The sequence below is a fragment of the Pseudopodoces humilis genome, chromosome 13 (assembly GCF_049639895.1).
Source record: "Pseudopodoces humilis isolate 2021_Gansu_Grassland_sample_001 chromosome 13, ASM4963989v1, whole genome shotgun sequence".
Classification (NCBI taxonomy): Eukaryota; Metazoa; Chordata; class Aves; order Passeriformes; family Paridae; genus Pseudopodoces; species Pseudopodoces humilis.
In genome coordinates this window covers 14,237,664-14,264,861 of record NC_142212.1, presented here as the reverse complement: position 1 = coordinate 14,264,861, position 27,198 = coordinate 14,237,664, and the positions used below count along the sequence as shown (strand labels likewise).

The following is a 27,198-nucleotide window of genomic DNA, read 5'->3' as shown; positions in this document are numbered from 1 at the left end:
ATTAGTCACGGATCATCCTAAAATGTACAAAAATTGATCCTCAAGCTTCATAAATATTCAGTAGGATCCGGATATGAAATTTGGAAAGCTGTTACATAATTCCTGTGAAGACAGCTGAAAGAGGACAATACCAGAATGCCACCTGTGTAATTGAGATTAACTAAGACACAGAGCCCTTAGAAAAAAAATATTTCAAAGGACCATGCAGCACTACTTTTTTTGTGACTAAAATAAGCTTTTCTCCCTTCAGGAGAGAAGTAGTAGTGATAAAATGTTTTTATAATGAACAAAATAGTTCCAGGGCTAATATTTTGCAAAGTGCTTCTGTCAAAACGTCTGGAATTTTATAGGTTTCTTTCAGTTACAAAATAAAAATAACAAATAAAACCAATACTGTAGACCACAACTTGTAGTTTCACTATTATTTGACAGGAGCTTGGTTTTTAAAGTATGAGATTAACAGTACATTTAATCAATCTTGGTAACACAGACAGTAGACAATTGTTTATTATTATTTATTATTAATTAAAATTGATTATTGTTCAGATAATAAAATGTTGCATTTTAAAATTATTGGTATTGTCACTACAGTCACTACAAGTATTTTCACGGTCCCTTCTGTCATTCTGCTGTAATTCTGTGAAAATGGGCTGGCTCTGCAGAAACAAAAGGGTCCATGTCAGGAAAGCTCTTTACAAGGCTAAGAACCATTCACTACTTTTTATACCTCAGTCACTGGATTGAAAAATTTCAGGTTTATCTGCCAAGAGTGACTATTTTAATATCTGCAGAATTAGACAGTCAGTGTCTTAGAATTTTTACAGAACAAGATGACAAGCTCTTGGAACACCGATTCTAATTTTCAGTAAATGCTGAGGCTACAGAAGACTGGAAAGAAAATAAAACACTAACATAATTTAAAATGAGAAAAACAGCCTGATAGGTTAGCTTGGTATCAGCCTTGCACAAAATCCTGGTATATAATCAACAACAAAAAAAAAAGGATGGTGGTAAAAAGTAATGCTAAACATAGGCTTACAGAAAATAGGTCTCGCTAAATAAATTTGGTATGGCTTTCTGACAAGAATATAGGTTGGACTGGATAAAAATACCCACAGTTTCTGACCTACTATACTTAGATCTCGGTAAGATTTAGTGCTACACAAAAGTCTGACTTAGAATTAGTCAACACAAAGAAAACCTGGAATCTAAAACCACCTCATGAATTATTAGGGAGGCTAAAGAAAAATATTTTACATCCACACAGTCAATAGTTAAAGCTGTTTTCTTAGCTCTTAAAAATCATAGCTCATTATAGCCTGAAATACTATAAAAAGCTTCTTCCCCTTTAACTTTTTGTGCAGTTGGGAAAAAAAAATCATATATATACACAGTTAAAGGGAGGAGGTATAAAGTCACTTTAAACTTTTACTCTCATAGATTGTTTTTCAGGAAAGAAAACTTCAGCATTAACAGATTTCCTCAATAAAAAAAAAAAAAAATCAGTGCACTTAAAAGCCATATTTTCAGGAACAAAAAAAAAGTATACTTAAGAAAAATCAAAGCCAGTTCCACACACATGTAACATCTTGCAGTACTAAACTTACCTAGGTTATACTTCTTGCATCCAGAGTCACCTGGAAACATTACAAAGGATTATTTAACACTTTTGACAAGGACAGATGCGCAACAAATTTTTATGTATAAGCTGCTCCAGGATCTTACCATATGGCACACATAAAAGAATTCAAGGAAAGAGGGAAAACTGCAGGATATTTTAGCTTGGTTGAAAGCACACACAGGTACTTATTCCAAAAGAGCTGGCACAGAGTCAGGTGCTATCCCCTGTGCAAGACATTTTTCCCTACTGCGTGAATCTCCACTACTGATGCTTTAGAGAAGGTCCAGTGCTACTCAGTGATTCAGCTGGTCAGTTGAAGGATTATATAAAAGACTGCAGCTGATAGAAAGTGGTGAAGGACAAATAAATAAAAGTAAGTCAATCCTGTTCCAGAGATCTACATCATACATCACACTGAATTAATGGCAAAGACATGGATGTATTCAGCCCAGTGCAACACCATCCACGCAGGAGAAACAAGGCTTGTTTCATACTTAAAAAATGAGGAATTCTATTTGGAAATGGAGCAAAGCAAAACAAAACCTCCTAAGACAGAGTGAATTCTCAAAAGTGTATAGAAACCCAGCAAGGTGGAACTGGCTTCCCAAGCAAAAACATCTCATGGATATTTAATATGTCAAAACAGAGCAGGAGAGAGAACAGGCTGCTGCATCAATACCCAGCCTTGGTGAGATTCTTGATGATGTATTTACTAAGTTCTATTTTCATCCTAAAGGAGAAAAGTTAATGAACATCGATGATGCCTGAAAGCCCACTCTTAAAAAGAAAAATAATGCCTTTGTTCTCAAAATTGTTCTTATGAGCCTAAGACCCAGAATAAAAAAATTCATAGAAACTCGGAATTAGTAACACATATGAAGAATGGTACAAAAGTCATTCAATATTATTAAGTAGTCATATGTACTGTATTCTAAATTAATTACTCAAGGACTATCTATTTGTCATTGAGGAGAGCTAATAAGACTATCTGACCAAGAGTGGAATGATGAACAAAAAGTGAGAGAAGATTGTATTGGATTAAATTACAGAAAATCACACAGAAGTTCTGAGATGATGAAATAAATAATTGAGGATTTTCACCTACAATAGTCTTCAGTTCTGACAAACTTGCCTCTGTGATAAAAACCAAAAGGTCTCAGAAAATGGAAAGAGCTCAGAGGTGTAAGAAAAATATTGAGTCTTGATTAAACTGAATGTTTCAAGATGCTTAAGACATCCAAAAGGAATTAAGTGGATAAAGAGAGAAAGGCAGTAACTGTACAAAATTTGCATAGAGAAGTTCAGCTAGGTCTTCTCACCCTTTGGCAAAAGACTAGGCTGTACCATAGTAACCAAAGCCTTAAGAAGAACAAAGGTTTTAGCCAAACAAATTAAATGGCAACATAATCAGAGTTCATAAAAGTGAGCACTTTCAGCAGCACTTATATAGTTCACAAATGCATGGCCCATTGTTTGGCCCAAACCTGGGTAAATGGATAGATTGGTAGGTTTTCATATAAAATTATATCACTCACCAATCACATAAGTGTACATAAAAAGTTCAAGAACAGAAGCCACTTATCCAAGTTTCTTATCTTGGAAAAACTTTATTCCTAAAAGTTCTGTCAGAGTTTCAATGACAACTCCCAGTAATGCTTCCCTAGTAGCACCTTCCAAAGGACCTCCTGATAAGCTGCCTATTGAAGACAACTACTGACTTGAAACAATCTACAAATCCGTAAAGAGCTGTTAAATGCCTCTATCCAGAACAAAAAAGTGCCTCTTAATCACTCACAGCTCTAAACCCAGGAACAGATTACAGAACATACTAACTTCGTTCTTTTCCCACCCTGATTTTTCCCCACCACCCTAAAACTGTCAGTGAATAGTGCTAAATAGAACAAGACCATAAGCCACTTAGCTGTCCAAACCAAAATGAAGAGGGAATAGAAAGGTGTCAGGCTGTGGCAACGCCTCCGGTACTGTGATATACACTACAGTAACATTACCAGCACTGTCCAAGCATCCAAGCCAATGGACCAAAAGCCTAAAATTCACCACATGGTATCACCTTAGTATGTCTTCAGTCACCTCTAGCTACTTTTTCCAGCACCATCTTAAGCTTGCCAGGACAGGAAGGAACAACTATTGTTCCTATCTGCTGATCATAGCCAAACTCGCCAGGAAACACCAGAAAAATGAGTTTTTGCACGCCCCAGGCCCTGCTGCTTGTCCTCCCAGCAGCGAGTGGGGATGAGCCCGAGGGCGGCCAGGGGAGGCCAGCCCAGCTCCCCGGCACCCGCGCCACGGGCACGTCCTCCACATCCTCACCAGGGAAAAGGCACCGAGGAGCCAGCGCTCCCGCTCCTTCCAGCCACCACAGGGGATCCCACCACCCTAACAGCGCCATGTCCATGACACCGGGCACCGTGACGGGACCATCCATCCACCTGCTCGCTGGGTCATCGCCACCACGGCGATGTCCGCCTGCCTCCTTGCGCCATCACCACCATCACTGCAGGTGGGACGACGCCGCCGCGGCCGTGCGGGAGCCCTGTGCGGGGAGGCCGGGAGCAGCGAGGGCGATGGTGACGGCACCCCGGAGAGGGCACCCCGGGGAGGACACCCCGGAAAGGACACCCCGAGCCAGGGCCGTGGCGGAAGGGCAGCGGAGGCGCCCCCGCTCCCGGCGGCCTCGATGGCGCGGGACCATGTGCCGGGGGCATGGCGGGGCGGCCGGGCGGGGGGCGGCGGGGCCGGTGCGGGTGGCGGGGGCGGGGAGGTGGAGCCTGGCTGCGGGACCGCCGCTTCCCTCCCCCGTCGGGCGCTCACCTGGCGGGGCCGCCCCTCGCCAGGGGGCCGGTTCCACCCGGGGCTCGGGGCTCACCCGCCCGCCCTCCCCGGGCCGCGCGTCCGCCGCCCGCCGGCTCAGGCCCCAGCAGCCGCCGCCTCCCCCTCCATGGCCGCCGCTCTCGCCGGCTGCATTGTGGGAAGCTGACCTCACTCGCTGCTGCCGCCGCCCCGCCGGCTCCGGCACTCGCCGCCATGGGGGCCGTGACCGACGGTGAGACCTCCCTCCCTCCCTTTCGCCATCCTCCCCTCCTTCCTCCCGCCCCGCGCCGCGACCCCCGCCGGGGCTCCCCGCAGCGCCGCGCCCCCCGCCCGCCCTCCGGGGAGCGGCTGCCCGCGGTCCCCGCGCCCGCCCCGGGGCCGCTCACCCCACAGGCGGGCCTCCATGGCGGCCCCGGCCCTCCGTGCGCCCCGGCCCCGCGGCTCAGCAGATCCGCCCGCTCGGGCACCGGGAGTCGCTCCCTGGAGGGCCGGGAGAGAGCCGGGAGGCGGCTGCCATGGCGTGAGGGTTTAACAGGAGTTTTTCCTCAGATGAAGTTATCCGCAAGCGGCTGCTGATCGATGGCGATGGAGCTGGTGACGACAGGCGGATCAATTTGTTGGTGAAGAGTTTCATTAAGTGGTGTAATTCCGGATCTCAGGAGGAAGGGTATCTGTTGTTTTGCTTTGTGTTTTTAAGTCTTGGAACTGCTTAGCTTGCGTTTCAGTGGAAAGCAGGGCTCGATCCATTTGGAAGAGATCCGTGTTAAAACGTGCACAGCTGCTTTTCTTTGGCTCTGTGGTGTTTCCAGGACAAACGCCGAGGGCTGTGCTGGGAGAGGAGGGCTACAGACGGGTCAGAAATCACTGAAGGCTGCGGGCTGTATCTGAAATCTGCCAGCACCGCTCGAATGCCCTCAGGATTGCTGTGCCTGCTGCGTGATCCAGCCGGGAGGCCCGCTCTTATAACGGGATCATGACTCGGATATTGTAGTTGGCAGTTCTGCGTTTGTTCTCTTAGAGAAGGGAAATACTGCTGGTATTTCTGCTGCTGTCGTTCTCTTTTTTTTTTTTTACGCCTAAATTAGGTAACTCTTCTGACTGAACTTCCAAAAAAAATTATACACTGAATCTTTGAAGTGTTGTCTTTATTAAATAATTATTATTTAGCAGTCCCTTATGCAACATGAAGTTTTGTTTTCTTGCTCTGTAAAGTTAGGAACTATTTTAATGCTGCTCGGGAGTAAATGTTTTGTCTGTTTTCAGATACAGCCAGTACCAACGAATGCTGAGTACTTTATCACAGTGTGAATTTTCAATGGGAAAAACTCTTCTGGTGTATGACATGAACCTAAGAGAGATGGAAAATTATGAAAAAATCTATAAGGATATAGGTAAACATGAGAAAATGTTGCTGGTTTCTGTTTGACAGTTTCTCTTGTGAGCGAGCTCAAGCCAGTTCTGATGAACATAATATAGACATCTGATGAGTGGTTTGGAGTGTTTTTGGGATTTGTTTTTTCCCTACTAGATAACACTCATATATGTGCTATAACCATCTTGGAATTATGTAAAATACATACAAACAAGAGGCTTTTTTAACCTGTTGAAGTATATATAGTTTTTAAACTGATGGAGCTAACAAGCCACCATGTCACAAACAGCTCTTTTTTAGTTTAGCAGATTACCTTATTTACTTTTATTGTTTGAGTTCAACATAAATCTATCTCTTTCTTCCTTTTTTTTTTTTTTTAGAAAATAGTATAGCTGCAGCTCATGAGAAGATATCTGAATGCAAAAAACAAATCCTTCAAGCAAAAAGGATTCGAAAAAATCGCCAGGGTAAGGCACCATATCTGTATGTACAGTGGTGGGCTTCATTGTTTTCTTATCTTTTAGAATACATTGTATTGGAAAATAGATTCTAAATTTTTGGAAGTGCAAGCCATCGTAGTTGCTATAGTCAGCATGGTGGGTTCCACTCACTACTGAAAGTTTTGGATGGATGACACAGGCAGGATTGAACCAGCTCTCAATGACATGCAGCATCAGGAAAACCTAAAACAGTGTCCTTTCTGAACACCTGTTTTAAGAGGTGTGTTTTTTCCCCTCTTTTAAAATTATATACTCATCATTCATTGATACCTAAAACACTCTAAAGGATGAGCAGTTGAGAAGAAGCAAAAATTTTCTTTTTCATGATATGCCAATGAAATGCTAAAAAGAAATTTTAGAAATATAACATGAAAAGTTTTAAATACAAGTGTTTAATCAATGCTGTGGATACTCTTGAGCTCAAGTGGAAATTAAAATAACCTTACCCAGTAGGAATGTGGAGTTCTTACATCTTCACAAACAGATCTGAAGTGTTTGCTTTTTGATATATTCAGTCCAGTCTGCAGCACAAATTTTTCCAGGTGAATTAAGTAGTTGCCATATATATAGTCTTACTATTGGGAAATGGCTGTGTTAGTTGCCTGTATAAGCATAATATTGTTCTTAATGTTTTATAGTTTTTAAAAAATCCTAAAAATTAAAAAAAAAATAAATCCATGCATCATTTTTTACTTTTTTCTAAAAATCTTTGATGTTCATTTGTAACATCAGCACCATTTTCTGTACATATACATTTGATTGTATCTAAAGCCAATGTTTATGAATCAGACACAGAAGACTAAGTGTGCAGTAATGCAGAGCTATCTTAAGGGGTTTTGAAAAACATTAAAACAGTTTTTCAAGGAGAAAAAATCTGCCATTCTGTGGTTCATGAGTTTGGGTCCTTGAATCCATCATTTCAGAAGTATTTAGATTAACTATTTCAATGTCTTTCAGAATATGATGCATTGGCCAAAGTCATACAGCATCACCCAGACAGACATGAAACACTAAAGTAAGTATAAAACTACATTAAACTGTAATAGAGCAGTAAACTCAGTCACCAGACTTGATATTTCCTTGATTTCAGTTTGACTTTTCCTCACATTTATACAGTTTCTTTGACACAATAAAAACTTGTGTTTCTCTGCCCTTAGGAACTTTCCTTAGTCTCCCATCTGTATGCGTCAGAAGCATTGCTAATTGTTCTGTAGTTGAAATTTTTCCACTGTTAAGGTGAATGAGTGGACTGAGATGTAAATGCACATCTGATGTCAGTTTACCTATGAGTCCTAGAAAAGACTAATGGTGGGATGTCCTTTAACTTGCACCAGCCAGATTCAGTAGTCACTTGAAATGGGTAACACACAAGCAAGGAATGAGAGAAATCAGGAGAAAGCTCCTAGGGTTCTTTTTAATGTTTTCCTTCTGGTCGCTGTTCCTGCATGCCTGGTTATAAAAGGCTGTGTTGTGCACCACAAAGAACCTGCCCTGGCATGCAGGTCAGACCTACCTGTTGTCCAACTCGTCTTGCCTGTAACTCACAGTGCTGCTTGTCACATTCTGGGTTTGCATCACTGTCTGTGCTTTTGGGGCAGTTGTGGGGAGATTAATTTTACTGAGCCATAGAAATATTCCAGGACTTATTTCATCTATGAGTTTGTTGTTCTTAAACTGATTAAAGATACAGTGTGGGATTACTGTTCCCATTTAAGTGCAGCTGTGCACTTATCCTGCTCCCACTTTCAGTGGAATTGCCCAGGGAGGCTGTCTTTGCATATTCCATAGCCTTTCATAGCAAATGGAAGTGTTTTGGTTATGCTATTACCCTAATAATAGCATTTTTATAGCTCTAAGCCACTGACAATATATCACACATTTCTTTCTTGTATGTTGTTCTTCTGTGCCTTGATTTCATTACCCCAACTTTGATTATTACAGGCAATTCTCATGAGGCTTGACTACTTCTTTGCTCATTAGTCAGCATTTGATATTTATCAAGTGAGACTTTAATAAAGTACTACCAAAAATGCAGCTTTTCATACAAGTCAATTAAAAATAGAAACAACTAAATGAGAGAAGTTGTGACTGCCCCATCCCTGGAAGTGTTCAAGGCCAGTTTGGATGGGGCTTTGAGCAATCTGGTCTAGTGAAAGATGTCCCTCCCCAAGGCAGGGGGTTGGTTTATGGTCCCTTCCAACCCAAACTATTCTATAATTCTGTGATAAATTATACTTTCTTATTTTAGAGGATGCTGAGTTGTTTGGGTTTGGAGGGATTATTCTAATTTTGCTTAACACATGCAAGCATAAGTTTCTTAAGCAAAGCTAGAAGGAGTGGTAAGTTACAGCTGGTAAGAATGCAGTCTATAGGAAGGTATACAGAAAATGACACAATGAACCAAAGGCCACCCTAAATTCAGGATAGAGGAAGCCTCACTAACAATGTCACACTTTTCATAGAACTCTTAATCACTAAGAACACTTGAGAAATCTTGTGAGAAGAAACAGAAAGGTTTATTGCAAGAGTTACATTTATAGCTTTTGCAGGTTATGTGGCATAATAGGACAAAGTTTAGAAAACCACTTTCTTTATGCTTTTAAGTGTCTGTTTCTTGGAACAAGTCATACAGCACAAAAGAAGCTGTTAACAGCTTAGTCACAAGTACTGCACAGGAGCCAATTCAGGAAAGTGATAGGAGCTGAAGTACTAAACAGCAGTGCCCACAGTGTCATTAGATGCAGTATCAGAAGAGCTCTTCAGAGGACCAAGAAGTGACACTGAGTCTTAAAAAAAGGAGATATGAAAGTAAGAAGGCTAAACAAAGATTTTCTGGAATGTAAAGTGAATAAAGAGCTTGAATGTTACTTGAAAAAAAGTCTGTCCTTTCTCAGTCTGCTTACACCTGACAATACAGTGTAAACAGCAAGATTTGGCTAAGTGGAAGTTTTTCAGAAACTAGAAACCAAATGCTTCCAAAATCAGTGTATGAGCCCGTACGCTGTTAGCTTGCTTCCCTCAAAGGAAGGAGTAATGTCACACACAGCTCTCTCAGGTATTCCCATTAAGGTCCACGGGCTCAGAAAAAGACAGCACCCTCAGGCAGCACTAAAATAGACCTTTTCCCATCCACAGTGAGGTACTTAGGATTGGAGGACTTCTTGTGGTTGCTTACCCAGACTAGTTGCAGCAGCTGTCAATGGCTTCAGGAAAAAATGTTGATTTCCTTGCTGACCCTTCTATGACTCTGCTTGCTAATGAGTCAGGGATGATGAACTTCAGTCCACTTCACCTTTAAAGGAGCAGTTTGCTCTCACTGCATGGTGCATGAACTATGATAGGCATTGGAAGCAGAAGGATCAAACTGGAGGTTTGGCTGTAAGAGTTGGTGCTCCATCTTCATTTGAGAGGTATATTACGGTACCTGCTATTCTTTGCTTCAGAAAGGATTGTGGTGGTCCAGGGTGAGTTCAAGTGAAAACAGAAGGTTCTTCCCTCAGAGGGTGGTCAGGCACTGAACAGACTCCCCAAGGAAGTGGTCACAGCACCAATCCTGACAGAGTTCAAAGAGCATTTGGACAGTGCTCTCAGGCACAGGGCATGACTCTTGGGGTATCCTGTGCAGGGCCAGGAATTGATGTTCCTTGTGGGTCCATTCTGGCTCAGGATATTCTAAGACTCTATGAATCTCCGTCTTTAACTTGTATTGTAGGGTCAAGTAAATAACATGTTGTGTCAGGACTGGATTGTTAAAAATGCCTAGGGTACAGCTGTGTTCCAGCTTGGAGGTCTAATTTTTTGTAAAAGTCCTGAAATTACAAGTCTAGAACATAACAGTTTAATAGTTAATGAAATGACCTTACCTCTAAATAATTTCACTTGTTTTATGTAAACAGTTTATTTTATAGTTCTTTCTCCTCTACTTAGAGCAAATCTGTTTTGCAAGAATTTTACAGATTTTTTAAAGAATACTCTGACAATCTTTTCAGGCAGCTAGAAGCTTTGGGAAAAGAACTGCAGAATCTTTCTCACATTAAAGAAAATGTTGAAGATAAGGTAAGTTTTTCATAATAATTTATTAGCAATACAATAAATGTAGAGTCTGTTATGAGTTGTTTGGCTGTATGTGCTCTCTGCTCCCTACAACATGTATTTTACCATTCCAGTTGGAGCTGAGAAGGAAGCAGTTCCATGTTCTCCTGAGCACCATCCATGAACTTCAGCAAACCTTGGAGAGTAAGTGCTGTTCTTTGGTTTTAGCAGATCAAAAGGAATCACAACTTCCAGCAGGGGGATAGCTCTGTGCAATTGAGGCTGGTGACCTCTTGCATTGGCAGAATTTTTTCCCCAGTAGTAATCCAGAGCCTGAGACTGCTCAGTTTTGGTTTTTTTCTTCTGCAAGCTACCCACTGTGCTATTTCCTGACTAGCTTCAGATTAATTTGTAGGCAGCAGAATTCTTTAAAATGTGAGGATGGAGAACAGCAATTTGAGGTTTGTTTGGTTTTTTTTAATAGAAAGTATTTCTTACAGAAAATTGTTCTTGTGCATATTTCCAAATTTAATTTTATAATTCCTATTTCAGTAGTTTTGCACATGTCACTACTATCATGGTATCATTTGAGGCTTTACTAAAAAGAAATTGAAATACAAAGAAGACTCAGACTGTGAATCTGTGATAGAGCGGGGACTAAAACTCAGACACAAGAGCTAAATTCAGGAATTGGTCATACTCATCTTTTGTCATACAAATACTTAATATTTTCAAATCAGCACTAACTTTTCATACTCTAATACAGGTAATATTGTTTTAAATATTATTTGCTGTATATTTGCCATGTCTTTCAAAGACAGAACAATTGGTGCAGCCTCTGAGCATGACCTGATTAAATTCAGAGAGGACTGTAAGAGCAGACTTTCATTCTCTAAGATCTTCTTAAGCAGAATGAACTGTTAATCCTAGGTGCACTTTAGCAGAAGGTCATTGTTATTATGTGTTACTAGCACTTGCTTAAGTATTAGTCTTGAAAATGAAAATTCATGTGAATGTATAGATCACCTTTCAGGATTTTGTGAAGAAAGTAGCAGTTTAGTGTAAAGACTTCAGTATAAAATAAACCACTAGTAGGCAAAGAGATGAAGGGGTTGGAATCAATCTAGTACCATTTGTTTCAATTGATACTATAGAATGCAACCCATATTTCCAGTAATAGCTGTTAGAGATAACGTCCTTAAAAACTTTGAAGCATTTTTTTCTTTGTTTGAACATAGCATTTTATAGAATGAGATACTCAACTACACATTTAAGGCAATCAAAATAAAATATTTAAGTGGGACAAAGTTCTGCAATATAGCCTGTATATATGAACAAGCATGTTTGACTAACAGTAATATTGAATTTTAGATGATGAAAAACTTTCAGAAGCTGAGGAATCCCAAGAAACTCAGATGGAAGCAGAGGCCAAGCAGTAGGTGTCATATGAAGACTGATAATACAACATAAGAAAGTCCAAGTATCTTCACTTTTTGTTGAAATCAACAGTAAGAGATGGAGCTGGAAATAGTTTCCTACTGCTCCTGTGAATTTTTGTATAAAAATATGTGTTTTGCATATGCTTCAGGGGAAAACAGTTGCAGATGTTTGCAGACAGGCACTCAGTGTTAATCCACAAACTTTGTAATTTGTGATGAATATACTTTGTTTCACAAAGGATGAAGCTTTTACACCATACTTGTGAATTAAAGTGTTTGCAAAACTTTGCCAATAAAAGGTGTTTTCACAGATTTTCCTATTTTTAGTCGGGATTGAGCCTTATAATAAGGGCTTATTTTCTTACATGACATCAGACTGAGGACAGTGCATTTTTCATGAGTCCCAGCTTCCATGCCCTGTTCTAGATGGGACCTAAATCTGAACTAAGTAGGCTCTTAGTTTTTCAAAGTAGCTGCCATTTTAGAACTTACTGTGACTAGAGTAGAATTTCATAGTTTCACATAAAATAAATTACTTCTGTAGAATTAATACTTACTAAAGATCATAAAAAACCAAAAATGATACTGCACTTGGTTTAATTTTTTCCTCAAAGTGATGCAAAGAACTGCAGTGATCCAAGCCTTGCTCTTCTATGTTTGTTGTACCACATCAGTAGTCACATTTTGAAATGGCATGTTTAAAATGTCAATTTAAAAGCTTTGTTCTTGAAGAACCAGGAATCTCATCCTGATACCGTTTATAATTTTCTTCTGGATTTTATCTGTCAATTGACTATTATCAAAATACATCATAATTTCTGAAACAGATGTTGAAACCCCTCTTTACTCATGATGAAAAATGGAAGTAGTAGCGCAATAATCATGATGTTAAAGAATCAGAGATACTTTTGTTATTAATAAGCAAAGTGGAATCTGTCCATCCACCTGGATCGTCCTAATGTCTGAGCAATCGGTTGGGAATGGGAAAAGTTTCAATGTTCCCCAAAAGAGAAGAGAATGGAATGTGCTCTTATGCTTTTGTAAGGCAGAGAGGAAGGAACAAGGGTCAGTAGTAGGTCATGTTCTAAAACACTAAATGGAGTCTTCCAGTGGTTTGGGTAAAGAAAAACATTTTGGATGTCACTCAGACTGTGCCATAAGCTTATATGGTTCAAGTGCAATAATAATGTTACGCAGAATAAAGCTGCTGTCTCACTAGCTGACAGCTGAGGGGGATTTCCACAATTGAGACTTCAGGCATTTATAACCTCGATGCTACATAATTCCCACTCTCAGTGGCTGTGGATCTGTGGATTGGGCTGAACAGACATATCTGAGCTTGTTTTGCTCACATTCCAAGTTTTCTAGAGGCAAGGCAGCTGAATAAGAAGTCACACAACTTCAGTAGCACAGTGCAGCCCTGAACTAATAAGCTGCCAGAAGTCTTCTAGTTCACAGCTGGTCAGCTCAGAACACAAGCTCAGGTTTGCCTGATGGAGCCTGTACAGACATGCAATGTTTCTCAAGCACTACAAATTTGGCAGGTTGAGGGGTGGCTAAGCAGACAACAGGTATTTAATAGGAGAGGTACACCATCAAAAAGTATTGTTTACAGGGGTTTTCCCCTCCTAAAAGCAGGGAATAGTAAAATATTTTGTAAAGCAGCAACACTAAATTATTGCCAAATCAGGGAGGAGTCATTGTCATGAATGTATAAATTATGAAGATCATAAGTTAAAAGGACTCAAGGACAATTTTAAAGCATATTAAATTTTTCTTTAGAAAAATGGCCCCCATGAGCTATCTGGACTATATTCTAGTGCAGAGGAGGATGATATTCACCAGGTAAAAACAGTCTCTGTAACAGTGAAAATCTCAAATTTTTCCATTCATTTTTTTACACAATTCTTTGGAAATTACTTGGATCAGTCAAGTATCTTATCTCAGCTACAGAGCCATGCGAGTTCTGACCTGACCAGAAACATGCCAACACCTAAGTCTGTCCCTCTAGTAAGGAATATTTACAGAGAAGTAAGAGTTGTACACAAGAGAAGCAATACAAATGTATGGCACAGGAATATATTCTAGACCAAATCACAGTGATGCAGTCTTGAGAAGAAATTACTGCGCTAGAAAATCAAGTTGCCCTAGTGCAATGTGGCAGCAAGAAGGTGATGTCACCGGGCCAATCAAAGGAAAAGGTAACATCAATTCATTGCAAGCACAGCCTCAGTGGAACACCCAAAATATTTGCTCCTGTTTTGTCAGTATTTATACCTCTAACCTCTTGAACATTAGATTCGTGCCAAAAAAGAAGCAAAACCAAGTGGAATTCATATACCAGCCAGTATTTAACCTGCTTTGTTACCAAGACTCAGGTTTCAACTTTGAATCTGCCCTGCATATGCTGGAAATGTGTATCTGCATGTCCATCTTCTGTTCCAGAAGTTTTCTGTGTGTCACGTTTGCAAGGCACACGATGGTCACTGTTACATCCCTGCCTAGAAAGTTCTCTGTCATGCTGCTTACCTGCATTGACTCTAAATGTACATGTATAAAAACCCAGGTACATAAATTCAGAATCTCAACAGCCATAATATTTTAAAAAGCTGTTTCCTGGATTTATGATTTGCCTTGACCCTATCTAAACTGAAAGATTATTATATGCCTAAATGGTCTATCTCAGTGCCCTCGTCATATGGATGCAAAAATACAAGCAGGGAATTGCTGAAGTGATAAACTGACATTTTCAACACCAGAACTTGTTTTTCTGTCCTGTCCAAATGAGAGCAGCAGAGGGAGAGTGGAACATTGGACAGAATTGGTAACTTGGACAGGATTTGGTAAGACAGATTTAGCAGGCTTCATGAAGGGATGGAAGAAGGAAGAGAAAGAATGTCTCCGTGACACACTGTCAAATGATGGGATATCTCTGAAACCATGTTAATTTGAAGAAAGCTGCTGCCAGCAAAGAAAACTGAAAAAACAAAACAAAACAAAACTCCAAAGATTTATCAGCTAGAAACTAGGAGTTATTTGAGATACTTAGATACTTGTAAGTTTTTCAGATGTCAGAGCTGGCTTGTACCATGCCTTCCCTCCTTTACTCAAGGCTCAGCTGGGTTTCCTTTTCATATGAGTTTAATAAAATGAAGAAAAAAATTCAGCAATGCAGGCAAGTACTGTTAGTTTTGCTCTGGGAACCTGTGTGTTTTTTTCTTTCTAGACTAGCTGCATTAGAGACACATCCAGTGTATAAACCATTTTATAGATCCAAATGAAACAGACCCTGGGTAAAGCAAGCTAGCAACAGAGAAGTGCTCCACCTTTTGTACTTCACCCCAACTGTCAGAGGTGTTCTTGGGTTACCTCAACCTTCATTTCCCAAGTCTGTTTTAATGAAGGTTGTTAGCACTGTTGCAGAATTCCCTCCACTCATAGCCCAGGGCTACACGGTGCAAAGATAGAACAGAAAGGCTGCTCCTGTGTGCTGGGCAGTGCCACAGCAGCCTGGAGGCAAAGCCAGGTTTGGCTTTGGCTTGTGTCCACCCTGGCCTGGTGTGATTCACCTGCCTGCTGGCAGCAGGAAAGCATCCAGCAGGAGCATGGCTGTGTGAGGCTGTTCAGTGATGTGCCAAAGGCACTCGAGAAACGGGATACCAGGACATCCCAGCAAAGGAAACTCAGCATCCTTGTACTACGGAGCTTCCCAGGTACTCAAGAGTCATCCTAAAGTCAGGAATGCAGTATGATGTGAAATTTGCCCGGGCTAGCAGAGTCCTGAAGGCAAGGATGAGGGGCCTTACACCTCTGTGCCAGGTGAAACGATGCAGGGCCCTTTTCATGGAAAGAGCACCTCTGTATCTGTCCTGGCCAGGGGCAGCACTGCCTGTGTTGGACAGCCGTTCCTGGCTTGAGTGGCAGGAGCCGGCCTTCATCGAGGAACGCACCAGGAAGGAAATTGGGAACAGATTCGTTTTTCCACACTTGTGACATTTATGTCTGTGTAGCTTTTGTGAGAGGCCGCACGTCCGGAGGAAGCGAACCACGGCGGCTCGAGGGAGGCGCTGCCCGCGGTGCCCGGGACCGAGCGGGGCCGCTCCCGGCGGGGCCGCCAGAGGGCAGCAGAGGCCGGGCCGGGCGGGCGCGGCGCTTCCCGGGATCCCTGCATCCATCCGTCCATCCATCCCTCCATCCATCCATCCCTGCATCCATCCCCTGCATCCATCCATCCCTGCATCCCTGCCTCCATCCCCTGCATCCATCCATCCCTGCATCCCTGCCTCCATCCCCTGCATCCATCCATCCCTGCATCCCTGCCTCCATCCCCTGCATCCATCCGTCCATCCATCCCTGCATCTCTCCGTCCATCCATCCCTGCCTCCATCCCCTGCCTCCATCCATCCCTGCCTCCATCCCCTGCCTCCATCCATCCCTGCCTCCATCCCCTGCCTCCATCCATCCCTGCCTCCATCCATCCCTGCCTCCATCCCCTGCATCCCACCGACCCTCTCCTGGGATCCCTGCCTCCATCCCTGCCTCCATCCCCTGCCTCCATCCCCTGCATGCCACCGACCCTCTCCTGGGATCCCTGCATCCATCCCCTGCATCCATCCGTCCATCCATCCCTGCATCCCACTGACCCTCTCCTGGGATCCCTGCATCCATCCCCTGCATCCATCCGTCCATCCATCCCTGCATCCCACTGACCCTCTCCTGGGATCCCTGCATCCATCCCCTGCATCCATCCGTCCGTCCATCCGTCCGTCCCTGCCTCCATCCCCTGCATCCATCCCCTGCATCCCACCGACCCTCTCCCAGGATCCCTGCATCCCACCTGCCTGTTCCTGGGATCCCTGCATCCCACCTACCCTCTCCCAGGATCCCTGCATCCGTATGCATGCAAGATTCTGCTGCCTCCAACACATCTAGCCCCATGATCCTGAAAACAGGACAAGAGTTGTTTCAGGATCATTACACACTAGATTGGATCCATTGTTTCAGGATCATTACCTACTGGATTGTTCTGAATTTGCATTATCACAGTGAGAAACTTTACAAAAGTTTGCTAAAAGTGTTATAGTGCATGAAAGTTGCTATAATATTTAACAGAAAAGACATGTGTTTTTGAATTGCTTTCACAATAAAGAGAAAATGAAAAGCAAACTACCTAAACAACCTTTTTTTATGTTTTGCCAGTTTGCTCACAGTGAAAAGTCACCATCAAGAGAATTTAAAATGATGGTTTATCTCCAAGGAGGAAAGGATTTGTCTCTTCTCAAAACAAGAGTTTCATCAGAAGTGTATGCTGGATGTAACAGTGTGTGCTGCATGTAACAAATAGGGCCCAATAGGACCCCATTTGGAATGAAAACAAAATATATAATTTATGATCTGGCAGGGCTGACTGCAGACACCTTCCCAAAGACTTATATAAAATACTACTACACTTAAATCTTATATGAACCTAAATGAAATTCACATTTACATTTGCTGCACCAAAATCCCATGAGTGAGCTCCTATTTCAAACTATGTACCTTCCCAAAAGTCCTATATTGTTGCTAAAATCTCCCAAACAGCACTAATCTTCAAAGCTAAAAACAGAAGGCTCTGGTAGATTACCAAGCATAAGACACAAATTTAGACACAACACATGGAAACAACCACCACTGCCCAGTGCAGCTTCTCCCACTTACATTAAGGAAACTTTCACAACCTAGTGGAAATTCAGAGGTGAAGATGTTTTAATTTACAAGAGAAAACATAGGGAACAAAAGTCTTGGGTTTTTTTCTTAGTGGCTATTAATGTCAGTATCTGACTCACTCTGCATGAATTCACAGAGAGCTTTCAGATCAATTCTCTGTTGCTCTGTTGTTGTGGCTACAAGAGATGGGAAGGGTCATGGCACACTGGGGCCACCACACCATGTTTTTAGTGTCCCCTGTGCCCAGCAAGGTGCAAAACTATAGTGGGGACATCTCCTGCCATGGGAGCATCCAGCCCACACACCCACGAATGCCCTGGTGTCAGGAGATTGGTTATGTTGGAGCTTTTCCCTCCCTGGCTGACACATGCTGGTTATTTTTCAAAGCTTGCACATCTGTGTGAGATTTCTGCCCTTCTGACGTACAGACATGTCATGTTATTCAGGTGACTTGAGGAGTGATTGAAGGCAAACTGGTGGTTTTGATGACAGAAACCTTCCCTGGGATACCTGTACCTCATTCAAATAAAATGTGAGCAGCAGAACAATTTGCTGGTAGGTAACAGCAGCAGGATTTGCTGAAGGAATGAGAGAACTTGTGCATCTTGGGACTTGGCTTGTCAGGGCACATATCTGTTCAATTTCTTATATAGAAAAGCAGGTTCTTCCCAGCACCTCAATGAACCTTTCCCAGCCCACAACACTCAGCAAAGTGAAGGAAAGCTTTCTCCCCTGTGTGGGCTCTGGCACTGCCCGAGGGTGCCTTTGATTGTGTACATGGGGCACGGGGTGGCAGTGAGGGGGGACAGGAACTGCGCTGGCCACATGGGCACTGCTCTCCACAACCTGCCTGGGCAGAAAAGCAGTGCTGAAGAGCTGGGGGAGCAGAAAGGCATATTTGGGACTTTTTTGGGACTTGCCAGTACTACTCATTCAGGAGGTTGGCATAAGAGTCAGCAAATCCCTCTTTGAATAGACAGTTTATATTTGTATTTATCTTGTGGTGGTTTCTCTCCCTTTCTCTTCTTTACTGCCTAACCCACCAAACCTGACAGCTGCTGCACTGAGCACACCAAGCCATGGCAAAGGATCACAAGGCTCATGGGGAAAAACCCTTGTGTAATCTTGTTCCAATACAGAAATAGCCAGCATATTTACTGAATGTAGAGAAGTAAAAAGGGGATTTGTGCTCCACTGCATCGTCTCTCAAGATGCAGGTCAAGACACTCCCTAAGCTTGATAGGACTAAACCCAAACCCCAATCCTACAAGAACATCAGCTAACACTGTGCCATCCTACACCAAATCAATGAAAAAACCCTGTTCACCTCTATTTCAGGCCTCTCACATGGTGCTAATTTACTAGGTAAGCAGCTAGCATCCAACAAGTGAGTTTTAGGAAAGAAATCACACAGCTCCTGCAATCTGGGTAAGGGGCTGTGTAGGAAATGGTGCGGGGAGGTTGCAAAACTATTCAGATAAACTAACAAATAAAGTAAGAAAGAACAAATACATCACAGCATGGCTAGAGACCAAAATCCCAAGGGAAGCAGCAGGGTTGTTTGGCAGCACAGCATTTCCCTGCAGTTTGGGCTGCAGGAGAAGCAGCAAGGCTGTGCAAACCCAGCCTTGGTGACACAGCCCAGGGCTGCAGGCTCTGCCTGCACCCACAGCCCCAGGCCTTGCCAGTGTTTTCTTGGCCTGTGGATCCTTTGGAATCCGATGTCATGGGCTTTTCAAGTGTGCCAGTCGCCGCTGTAGCCTGCTGCCAACTGATAGATGGTTTATGCCACTAACAGCGCATGAGGAGGAGAATTCCTAAAAAGCAGTGGGAATATTTACTTTCTCCTGCACATGCAAGTAGCAAGCAGAGGATTTAGAAACCCTTGTAACCTGCATGCAGTCAGCTGCAGACCAAGCCTGGCTGGGGGCAAGCAGGAACCACGGGATAGAGTGCCACAGGGACAAACAGCTAGCACACAGCAAAAGCTCAGGGCAGAGTGCTCCAAGAGGCTGCAGCATCAAACCACTGCAGGCAGGGAGTGACCATGGAAGGGATGCGAGCCAGCGGGCTCATCGTCTTGGAAGAGCAGAAAGGAAGCAAAAAGAAAGGAAAAAGCAAAGCCAGTTAACTGTGAGCTGATTGTCCATTCCTCATTCCTGTTATAGGGCCAGACCTATAGCCTCTCTATGTGCATGTGTGCAGGTATATGTGTACATTTGCAGACACACACACCCCCTGCCACTGGAAACCTTGCAGATTGCTGGGTACACTGCACAAAGCACATCTGAAAGCTTAAATTGATTAAATCAACACACATCTCAGTGACTCCCATTCTCTCTGACTGTAGCTCACAGCCTCACACCCATCACTACCATGGCCCAGAGGCCCCTGCGCTGCCTCCACTCCCACGCTCCCACCAACAATAGAAACACAGAGCCACTGTGGAGGAGTAAATACTTGGCATTATTTGTCTTGACACTTGGGGAAGCACTGGAAAGTTCAGCTACCTTGTTATTTCACATTGCCCTGTCACCACCCATTGTCAAACTTCCTCCTCCTCTTTGCTTTACCATTGCTCATCCCTTGGGGGAACAGCAGGAAGGAGACTGGGCACATGGAGCAGAGAGCTGCAATTTCGCTGAGAAATAATAGCAGCTGACCAAAATGTACTGATTGCATGGATGCATCAGCGCAAATGAGACAAGAAACATTCCCAGCTGAGTTATTTCCAAATTGCTCCCTGCCAGTCTCTGTGCCTGTGATTAACCACGTCAGACTCAGCAGGCTGGGTTCAGCACCCGTACTTCTCCTGCTCATTAATTTCAGCAGCCATTCCCAGGGCGTGAAATGGCAGCAAGTTGTGTTTGTTTGCTAAAAGGCTGTAAAGCTCCGTGGATGGAGTGCTCAAGCCAGAAATACACTGGGTCACATTGAGCTTTCTGCTCCTGGGGCTCCGCAGCAGCTCCAGGTGTGTTCCCCTGGTCCCACACTCGCTGTGTGGATGCTGCACGTCCCCCCATCCCCTCCTGCACCTGCTCCTCTTTGTCGTCTCTTAGCTCACATGTAAAAGGTACCTAAACTGGCCATATAGGATCATTCAATTATTTCAGCTGAAAAGACTTCCTGGAGGTCTCTAGTCCCACCTCCTGCTCAGAGTAGAGCAAGCTTCATATTTAGGTGAGGTTGCTCTAAGCCTGAATTTGGGTGTTTGAGTGTCCCCAGGGATGAAGGTCCCACTGCCTCTATGGGTCCCAATATTTGACTCTTGGGAAGTTTTTTGACCCCTAAGTTAAAGTCTACTACTGCTCATTTAGACAAAGAATTGAAGAGGTTGAAAAAGCTCCTCTATTGACTGTGCTCTGGTTTTCCTCATGGCAAAATAGGAGATGAAGGGTTAGAGCTGCACATAAGACACAAACTGAGCTCTCAGGCGGTGTTATTATCTCCCTACCAAGAGCGCAGCCACCCCAGCTCTTCAGCAGCCAAGGGGAGAGATCAATTACAGGATTTATCATGTTGGATTCTGCTCTCCCATCAGACTATCCAGTCTGAAAACCTCGCCCCTATGCTTTCCTTTCTGGAAGCAGTTTTGCCTTCAGAGTCACCTGCTGAACCCTCACACTGTGCATTGCTCCAGCAAAGCACACTCCTCCCAGTAGCAGAGTGACAACATGAACGTGTCCTTTCCAATAATGTTTTATTTGAAAATCTTGAAAAAAAATAATTACTCATGCTCTCCTTCAGAATGGCAAAAAATTAGAGTGGTGAATGATATTGTAGCAGTGCCTGTAATTAAGGAACTGCCAGCATTTTAATTATAAACTAATATCTTCAGTGGATGACAATCCAGCTGTTCAGCAGACCCGATAAAAAATGAGATTGCCAGTTCCAGAGTTACAGACCAGCAATTAAAGTTTTAGGAGGTTTTCTGTACTTCTTGCTTATTAAGATGTGTTTCTTGCTTGTTAAAGGCTTTGGGGAAATTTCAGTAAAGTCCTTATGTGAATGACTAGTGAGCTTTCCTTTCACTTTCAATGATTCCTCTCACAATATTGGGTGGAGACATCCTGAGGCCAGCAAGTGTCTCACCAGGCTTTCCCCCATCACACTAAAGCCAGCTCAGTGCTGCTTTAACATTTTCCACCTTCAAATCATTGGTCCAGCTATTGCCCAGTGTGACCAAGGAGCTTAGCTGAACCCTTTTTGGAGAGTACCTCAAGCACCAGTGAGGATTTATTTAGTTATTACATAAAATATAGAACTACCTTTTAAGCACTGAAACATCATTAAGCACAACAGGGCTAAGAACTCAGCAGTTTGCAATATTAAAAATACTAAAAACAGGATGAAGCATATCCTTTCCCCATCTTCTGCTTCTGACCCACTGCAGAACAGAACTGTGGTTCACTTTACATTTTTCTTCATTCAGGAATTCCAAGTGTTAGGATGTTGTAGACATGGAGCCCCTCTGGGCTGTCCCTACAAGGATTGCCACTCCCCAAGCCTGGGCTCGACCCAGCAGTGGGGCAGGTCCAGGGGGCAGGGCAGCCACCAGCACATGGCCCAGAGGCCACCAGTGATGGGTGTGCAGGAACCAAACACCAGGATTGTGCTGGCTGCTGCCAGGACATACAGGTTACAGCAGGAAATGCTCGTGGCAGCTGATGTTACCTCCCTGCAAGGTAGGAGAGTGCAGCCTCCTCTGTCTCCTGACACCCAGCATTATGAGCTGTGCTGGCTGCACACACATTCAGCCCTGCCCTTGCTACAAAACCCCAGCCAGGGCATGCCCCCTCCTCATCTCCCTGCCTTTTCCAGCACAGGTCTCCAGTGAGGATCAGCACAGAGGCTTTTCCCTCATCCCTTGCCTGGGGACACCCAGGGATGCTCACACTTCCCACAGAGACATTCACTGCATGGGGAATCACCCACGCTGGCAAGCACTTCTGTGAACACATTTTCATCCGGCAGGCCTGGCTCAAGGGAAAGTCCCCACAGAGCTTAGCAGAGGCAACCCTTGGGAATAAAAGCCTGCTGAACGAGATGTGCTGTGTCTTAATTACACAGAATCAGTACTGCCAGCATCACCGATACGAGGATGGGAAAATAAAGATGTGAAGCCTGTCAGGGGGTGAGTTTACCACAACGCAGCCAGTACAGGGATCTCTGAGATGGACGAGGCCCCTGCTGTCACCCACAGCCTCTCCCTTGGGGCATCACACCCCCAGTGACCCCCACATCTGGCTGGGTTGCAAGAGAAGAGCTCTGATTAGCAGGCAAGGGCAAGGCATCAACCTCAGCTAAGGAGCTGCTGGGCAGAAAGTTCACTTGTCCAGCTCCTTCCCATTTCTCTGGACCCTGCAACTCTGCTTCCTCCAGCAGCTGCTGCCTTCCTGCCTGGGTGTGCCTGCCCTCCCTGTGTCTGTGGTTTCTGAAGGGAAACACAACCTCACTGGGGAATATTCCTTGAAGAGTGGTAACCACATTGGTGGAACTACCTTTACAAAGTGAGGATAAAATACATACAATTCTAGACAAAAAGAAGATGCCACAGAAATTGTTCTGGTATCATCAACAGTAAATGCTTTGTTCCTGCATAAAAGTTCTAGGTAGTTCTGTAACACACATGAAAAGAAGGATGCTACAAGTTCTATGGACATAATAGCCACTTTTCTTAGTGTACTGCACTGTGAAGACATCAAGCCCAGGCACAAGACACTTAATAGTAATAAAATCCCAGCCTTCACCCCTTGCAGTCTGTTCTCTACTAGCATTGAATGTCACTGCAGCAATGCTTGAAGAAAGAGCTACACTGTAAAACTTCATTGTAAGGTTTTAATAATATGAAAACTAAATTCCATGGCAAATGTTAGGGCTGACTGGTGTTTTGAGATGTAGTTATGCAAAATCTGCTGCCAGTTCAAATTAACATATCTCATAACTAGCCCTGGAATAAGAAGTGATCAGCTGAGTGATGAACAAGCCCCAGTTTCTGTCCTTGCTCATGACCTGCCTCAAGGCTAATCCTCCCTCTCCTTCACCACAGCTCCAAAGCTCGTGGAAAAGGTGTCAAATCATGGTTCATAAGGTTTCAGCATGAAACAAAAGGGGCTTTTTTTAAATGTCACTAGTGCCTGCTAGAAGCTCGAATTTGAAGCGCATTTTGTGCCTGCATTCTTCTGTGGAAGGGAGACAGGCTCTTTGTTCCCCAGAAGAGCCCAGCTCTGGGCCCTGGGGGAGATCTTTGTAACCTCACAGGTACCTGTGACCCCTGTGCAGGGCTCAGTGCTGACAGCAGAGACTCATTTGTATCTGGAGTAAACTGGAAGATTTGTGAGGTACTGGGTGCTATGACAGACCCCTGCACACTTGGTGTTAGGGCTCTCCAGCAAAGAAAATCATGTTTAACAACCTGAGGTTCAGAAAAATACTTTGAAATGTTTAAAACAGAAACTTCATATTTTTTGTTCCTAACTGGAAAAAAAAACCTCTTGGATCCTAAAGTTGCATCTTAAAAAGACTGATGGCAAACCCTGAAGTCATTCATTTGTTCTGCACATGCAGCGCTTTAGGCATCACAAGGTTCTTACCTATTTACTTCCAGCTCTTTGTTCAGGCCCCTTATCTCATATTCTAAAATAAAAATAACCAAGAATCAACCCTGTGAAAGGACTTGTTTCCCTCTCTTGTGTCTGTGTTGTCTGCATAGGGCTGCCTTGCAACTTGCCTTGGCCACCTTCTCTCCACGCACATCTCAGCAGCACTTGGAGCGGAGCTCTTCAAGCATCGCTGCCCTGCAGGAAGCAGAGATCCTCAGCTGCCAGCCATCCCCCTGCTGCAGCCTGGCAGGTTCCTGTACTTGCTGAGTAATGACCCACAGCCCTGAGTGTAAAAGAGCAGCAAAAAACAGGAGAAAGATTGCTGCTCTTTGCTCACATTAATTATGGATGGCACTTTTAAACACAGGCACAGTGTTAATGTCAGGAGAGCACATTTCTACCCTGTATGTTCCCTAACTTATTCAGCACTCTTCTTAGGATACAGGAGAGAGCAACTCCTACGTGCAATTTATATATATCTGTAGATATGTGTGAGAAATTTTTATTAAAAAGAGGATGACAGTTGCCACGGGAAATTATGAATACAGACGTATATACATTGATTCAAATAGGCACCCTGAGACCTTTCCATTTCTTCAAGAAAATACTTTTTAGAGAAGTGTGATGCCCCCCTGTTAGATCCCACTCAAACCAAGAGCTCAGTAGCAGAAAAGGGGGTGAACCTGAGTCTCCCTCAAGAGTTCTGATATAAGAGAATATGTTACAAAAAAACACGGAAAGAGAACATTTTGTGACATGAGTACGTGAATAAGTTGTCTCCAAGTCAGCCATAGCACAGCTATTCTAATAAATATGCATTTACACTCCCACTACTGCAAGGTAGGGCATGTGGAGGGGTAAGTGCTTTCTGTGACAACTGTGTGCACCAGCTGTCCTCAACAGGAGAGGGGAGTGGGGCTTCACATCTTCCTCACTTTCAGTGTAGCTAACAAAGATATGAGGCAGCTCCACCTGAGATCCAGCCACTGACAAATTACTTGGGGTTTTGTGTTCTTCTAAAACTCCTATAATTGCTACATAAAAAATCTGTTTGGTGTAGGGTGGTTCAATCGATCTGGCCCCGGGAAAACACAAAACAATAACTTTTGTGCAAGCTGCAGAGCAGAGTCCTTATTAAAAACTACATCAAAACCCGTGTCCAGCCCAGTCAATTCCCATCACCGCTCTCGTTTTAACTGTGCTCATACACCAGGGAGCCCTGATGGATGTGAGCCGTAGGAGGTAGACCAGCAGATTGAAGAGGTTAGATGGATTTCTTTGTTAATGGGCCTGATGCTGTTCAAAGCTCCCATAAAAATTCAGCATGAAGATCTTCCTAAGCTCAGGGCCTTCATGATCATTCAGCCTTTGAGCAGATACAAAGAAAATTTTTCTCTGCCTCTCTCTGAATATATCCATCTCTTCAGAAGGAAGGGAAAGCCTTTTATAGAGAACTTGATGAAATTCCTGAGACAGCTCATTAATTCCAGTCACTTCAGCAGTGACTTCCCTGCCACTTGTGGCACTCAAAGAAGTTATAGATTGCCTTAGTAATAACAAATCCTATTCATTAGCCATGTCTCTGCACTTGCATATTAATATTGCCTGGCCTTGTTAAATATAGAAGCCTATTCTCTTTAATCTGTTTTTAACAGGCATTTTTTTTTCCCTAAGCTTAGCCATGAAATAATTGATTATGATAGTCATCCCACCTCCAAAAAGCTTGTGAAATTCCTTAAATGGCCATTTATTGCTGCTGGGGAGCTGGGGCAGGCCATCTACCTCTATAGGTACTGTGATTTTACCCCTCTTTTGATGGGAAATTTAGAAATTTTTGCACTGTACACTCTCTTCTCTACTTTACAGAGACATAATTTAATCAGCAGAACTTTTATCTCCATTACATGTGTGCAGGATCCAGTGGTGAGAATAGGAAATAACCACAAACAGTGGAAGTGGTGAGTGAGAAGGACTTTGCACAACCCCTTATCCTCTCTAGAGCTCCACTTCACACAGCACAACCCAAGCAAGCACCATTCATCACACAATTACAGGATGGTTTGGGTTGGAAGGGACCTTAAAACTCATCCAGTTTCAACCCCCCTGCCTTTTACTACACCAGGTTGCTCACAATCCCATCCAACCCAGTCTTGAACAGGGATGGGGCAGCCACAACTAACTGATAACTCAAAAGCAGAAAGACTTGGCAGCAGCAGCAGGTAAGTTGATATCAAAGTCTCTTCTACAGGGTAAAGAGGGTTGTGTTCACTTATTTGTCTAAAATGAGAGCTGGTTGAAGCCTCTCAACTGTGTTCTACTGAGCACTTCCATGTAGACAGAGACCTTGGAAAGAGGAGGTGTGTTGAAGAAAATATTACTTTCTTAACAACAAAAAACTTAAAGCTTTGGAGGTTTCTGTGAAAATTATGTTTCTTGTGCTGTTAACTGGCCTAGGAACAGTGTTAAACCACGAAATAGGAAATGGGATTTTTAATCTCTTTTATCATCTGCCAAGATTAGTAAGAATCTTGTTTCCAATAATCTGGTAATTTCAGAAATCCATCAAAAATATTTCCCTCTTGCACCTTAGATTAGATATAAAGAGAAGAAGGTTTTTACTATGAGGGTAGTGGCACACTAGACCAGGTTACCCAGAGAAGCTGTGGATGCCCAAATAGCAAAATATTCAGGCAAAGTGGACACACAAAAACCTAGCCCTATTTTGAGTTAATTTGGCCATTCTGACAAGACTGCAGAAAAATAACTGCAGACAGAAGTATTACCCCTGGCTGCTGCTAAGCTCCTGATTGTTGGTGTGGCAGAGTTTTCAATATTTATTATACTGAGGAGTTCCTGATGAACTCTTGCTGCTGTTTATAGCACAAGCCCAGGTATAGCTCGTTTTCCAAGAATAGCTTTGGCAAGATATCAGTATCTGTTGCAGCCTTTTGACAACTATAAATATGGTTGAAAGTGCAGTCGAGCAGTTTCAGACAGCAGAGCAAGTAATTTCCCAGAGTTATCCACTAGGGCAGAACCCTCCCCATCCGAACACCCATGGCAAAGGGAGCATTCCCACCACTCAAGTTCCTGC

The 27,198-nt window shown here is 43.4% G+C and overlaps 2 protein-coding genes across 2 annotated transcripts in view; one reads left to right on the top strand and one right to left on the bottom strand.

The window, feature by feature from the left end:
* Nucleotides 1–4,545, bottom strand: part of ATXN7 (ataxin 7) — an 87,658-nt gene extending 83,113 nt beyond the window's left edge. The window contains exon 1 of the mRNA XM_088061718.1: nucleotides 4,454–4,545. The gene's annotated coding sequence lies outside the window, so the exon portion shown is untranslated. The remainder of the gene's footprint in view (nucleotides 1–4,453) is intronic.
* Nucleotides 4,546–4,565: 20 nt separating this feature from the next.
* On the top strand, nucleotides 4,566–12,108 carry THOC7 (THO complex subunit 7). Its single transcript, XM_005522016.3, has 8 exons — nucleotides 4,566–4,685; nucleotides 5,003–5,120; nucleotides 5,717–5,844; nucleotides 6,206–6,292; nucleotides 7,283–7,340; nucleotides 10,315–10,381; nucleotides 10,492–10,561; nucleotides 11,729–12,108. Exons 1-8 carry the CDS (start codon nucleotides 4,667–4,669, stop codon nucleotides 11,794–11,796), a joined length of 615 nt encoding a protein of 204 aa, XP_005522073.1. The 5' UTR covers nucleotides 4,566–4,666; the 3' UTR covers nucleotides 11,797–12,108.
* The last annotated feature ends 15,090 nt before the right edge of the window (nucleotides 12,109–27,198 follow it).

Coding starts and splice junctions, on each gene's coding strand:
- THOC7 (XM_005522016.3), top strand. Junction 6,293..7,282: donor GATTCGAAAAAATCGCCAGG/GTAAGGCACCAT, acceptor AATGTCTTTCAG/AATATGATGCATTGGCCAAA. Junction 10,562..11,728: donor ACTTCAGCAAACCTTGGAGA/GTAAGTGCTGTT, acceptor ATTGAATTTTAG/ATGATGAAAAACTTTCAGAA.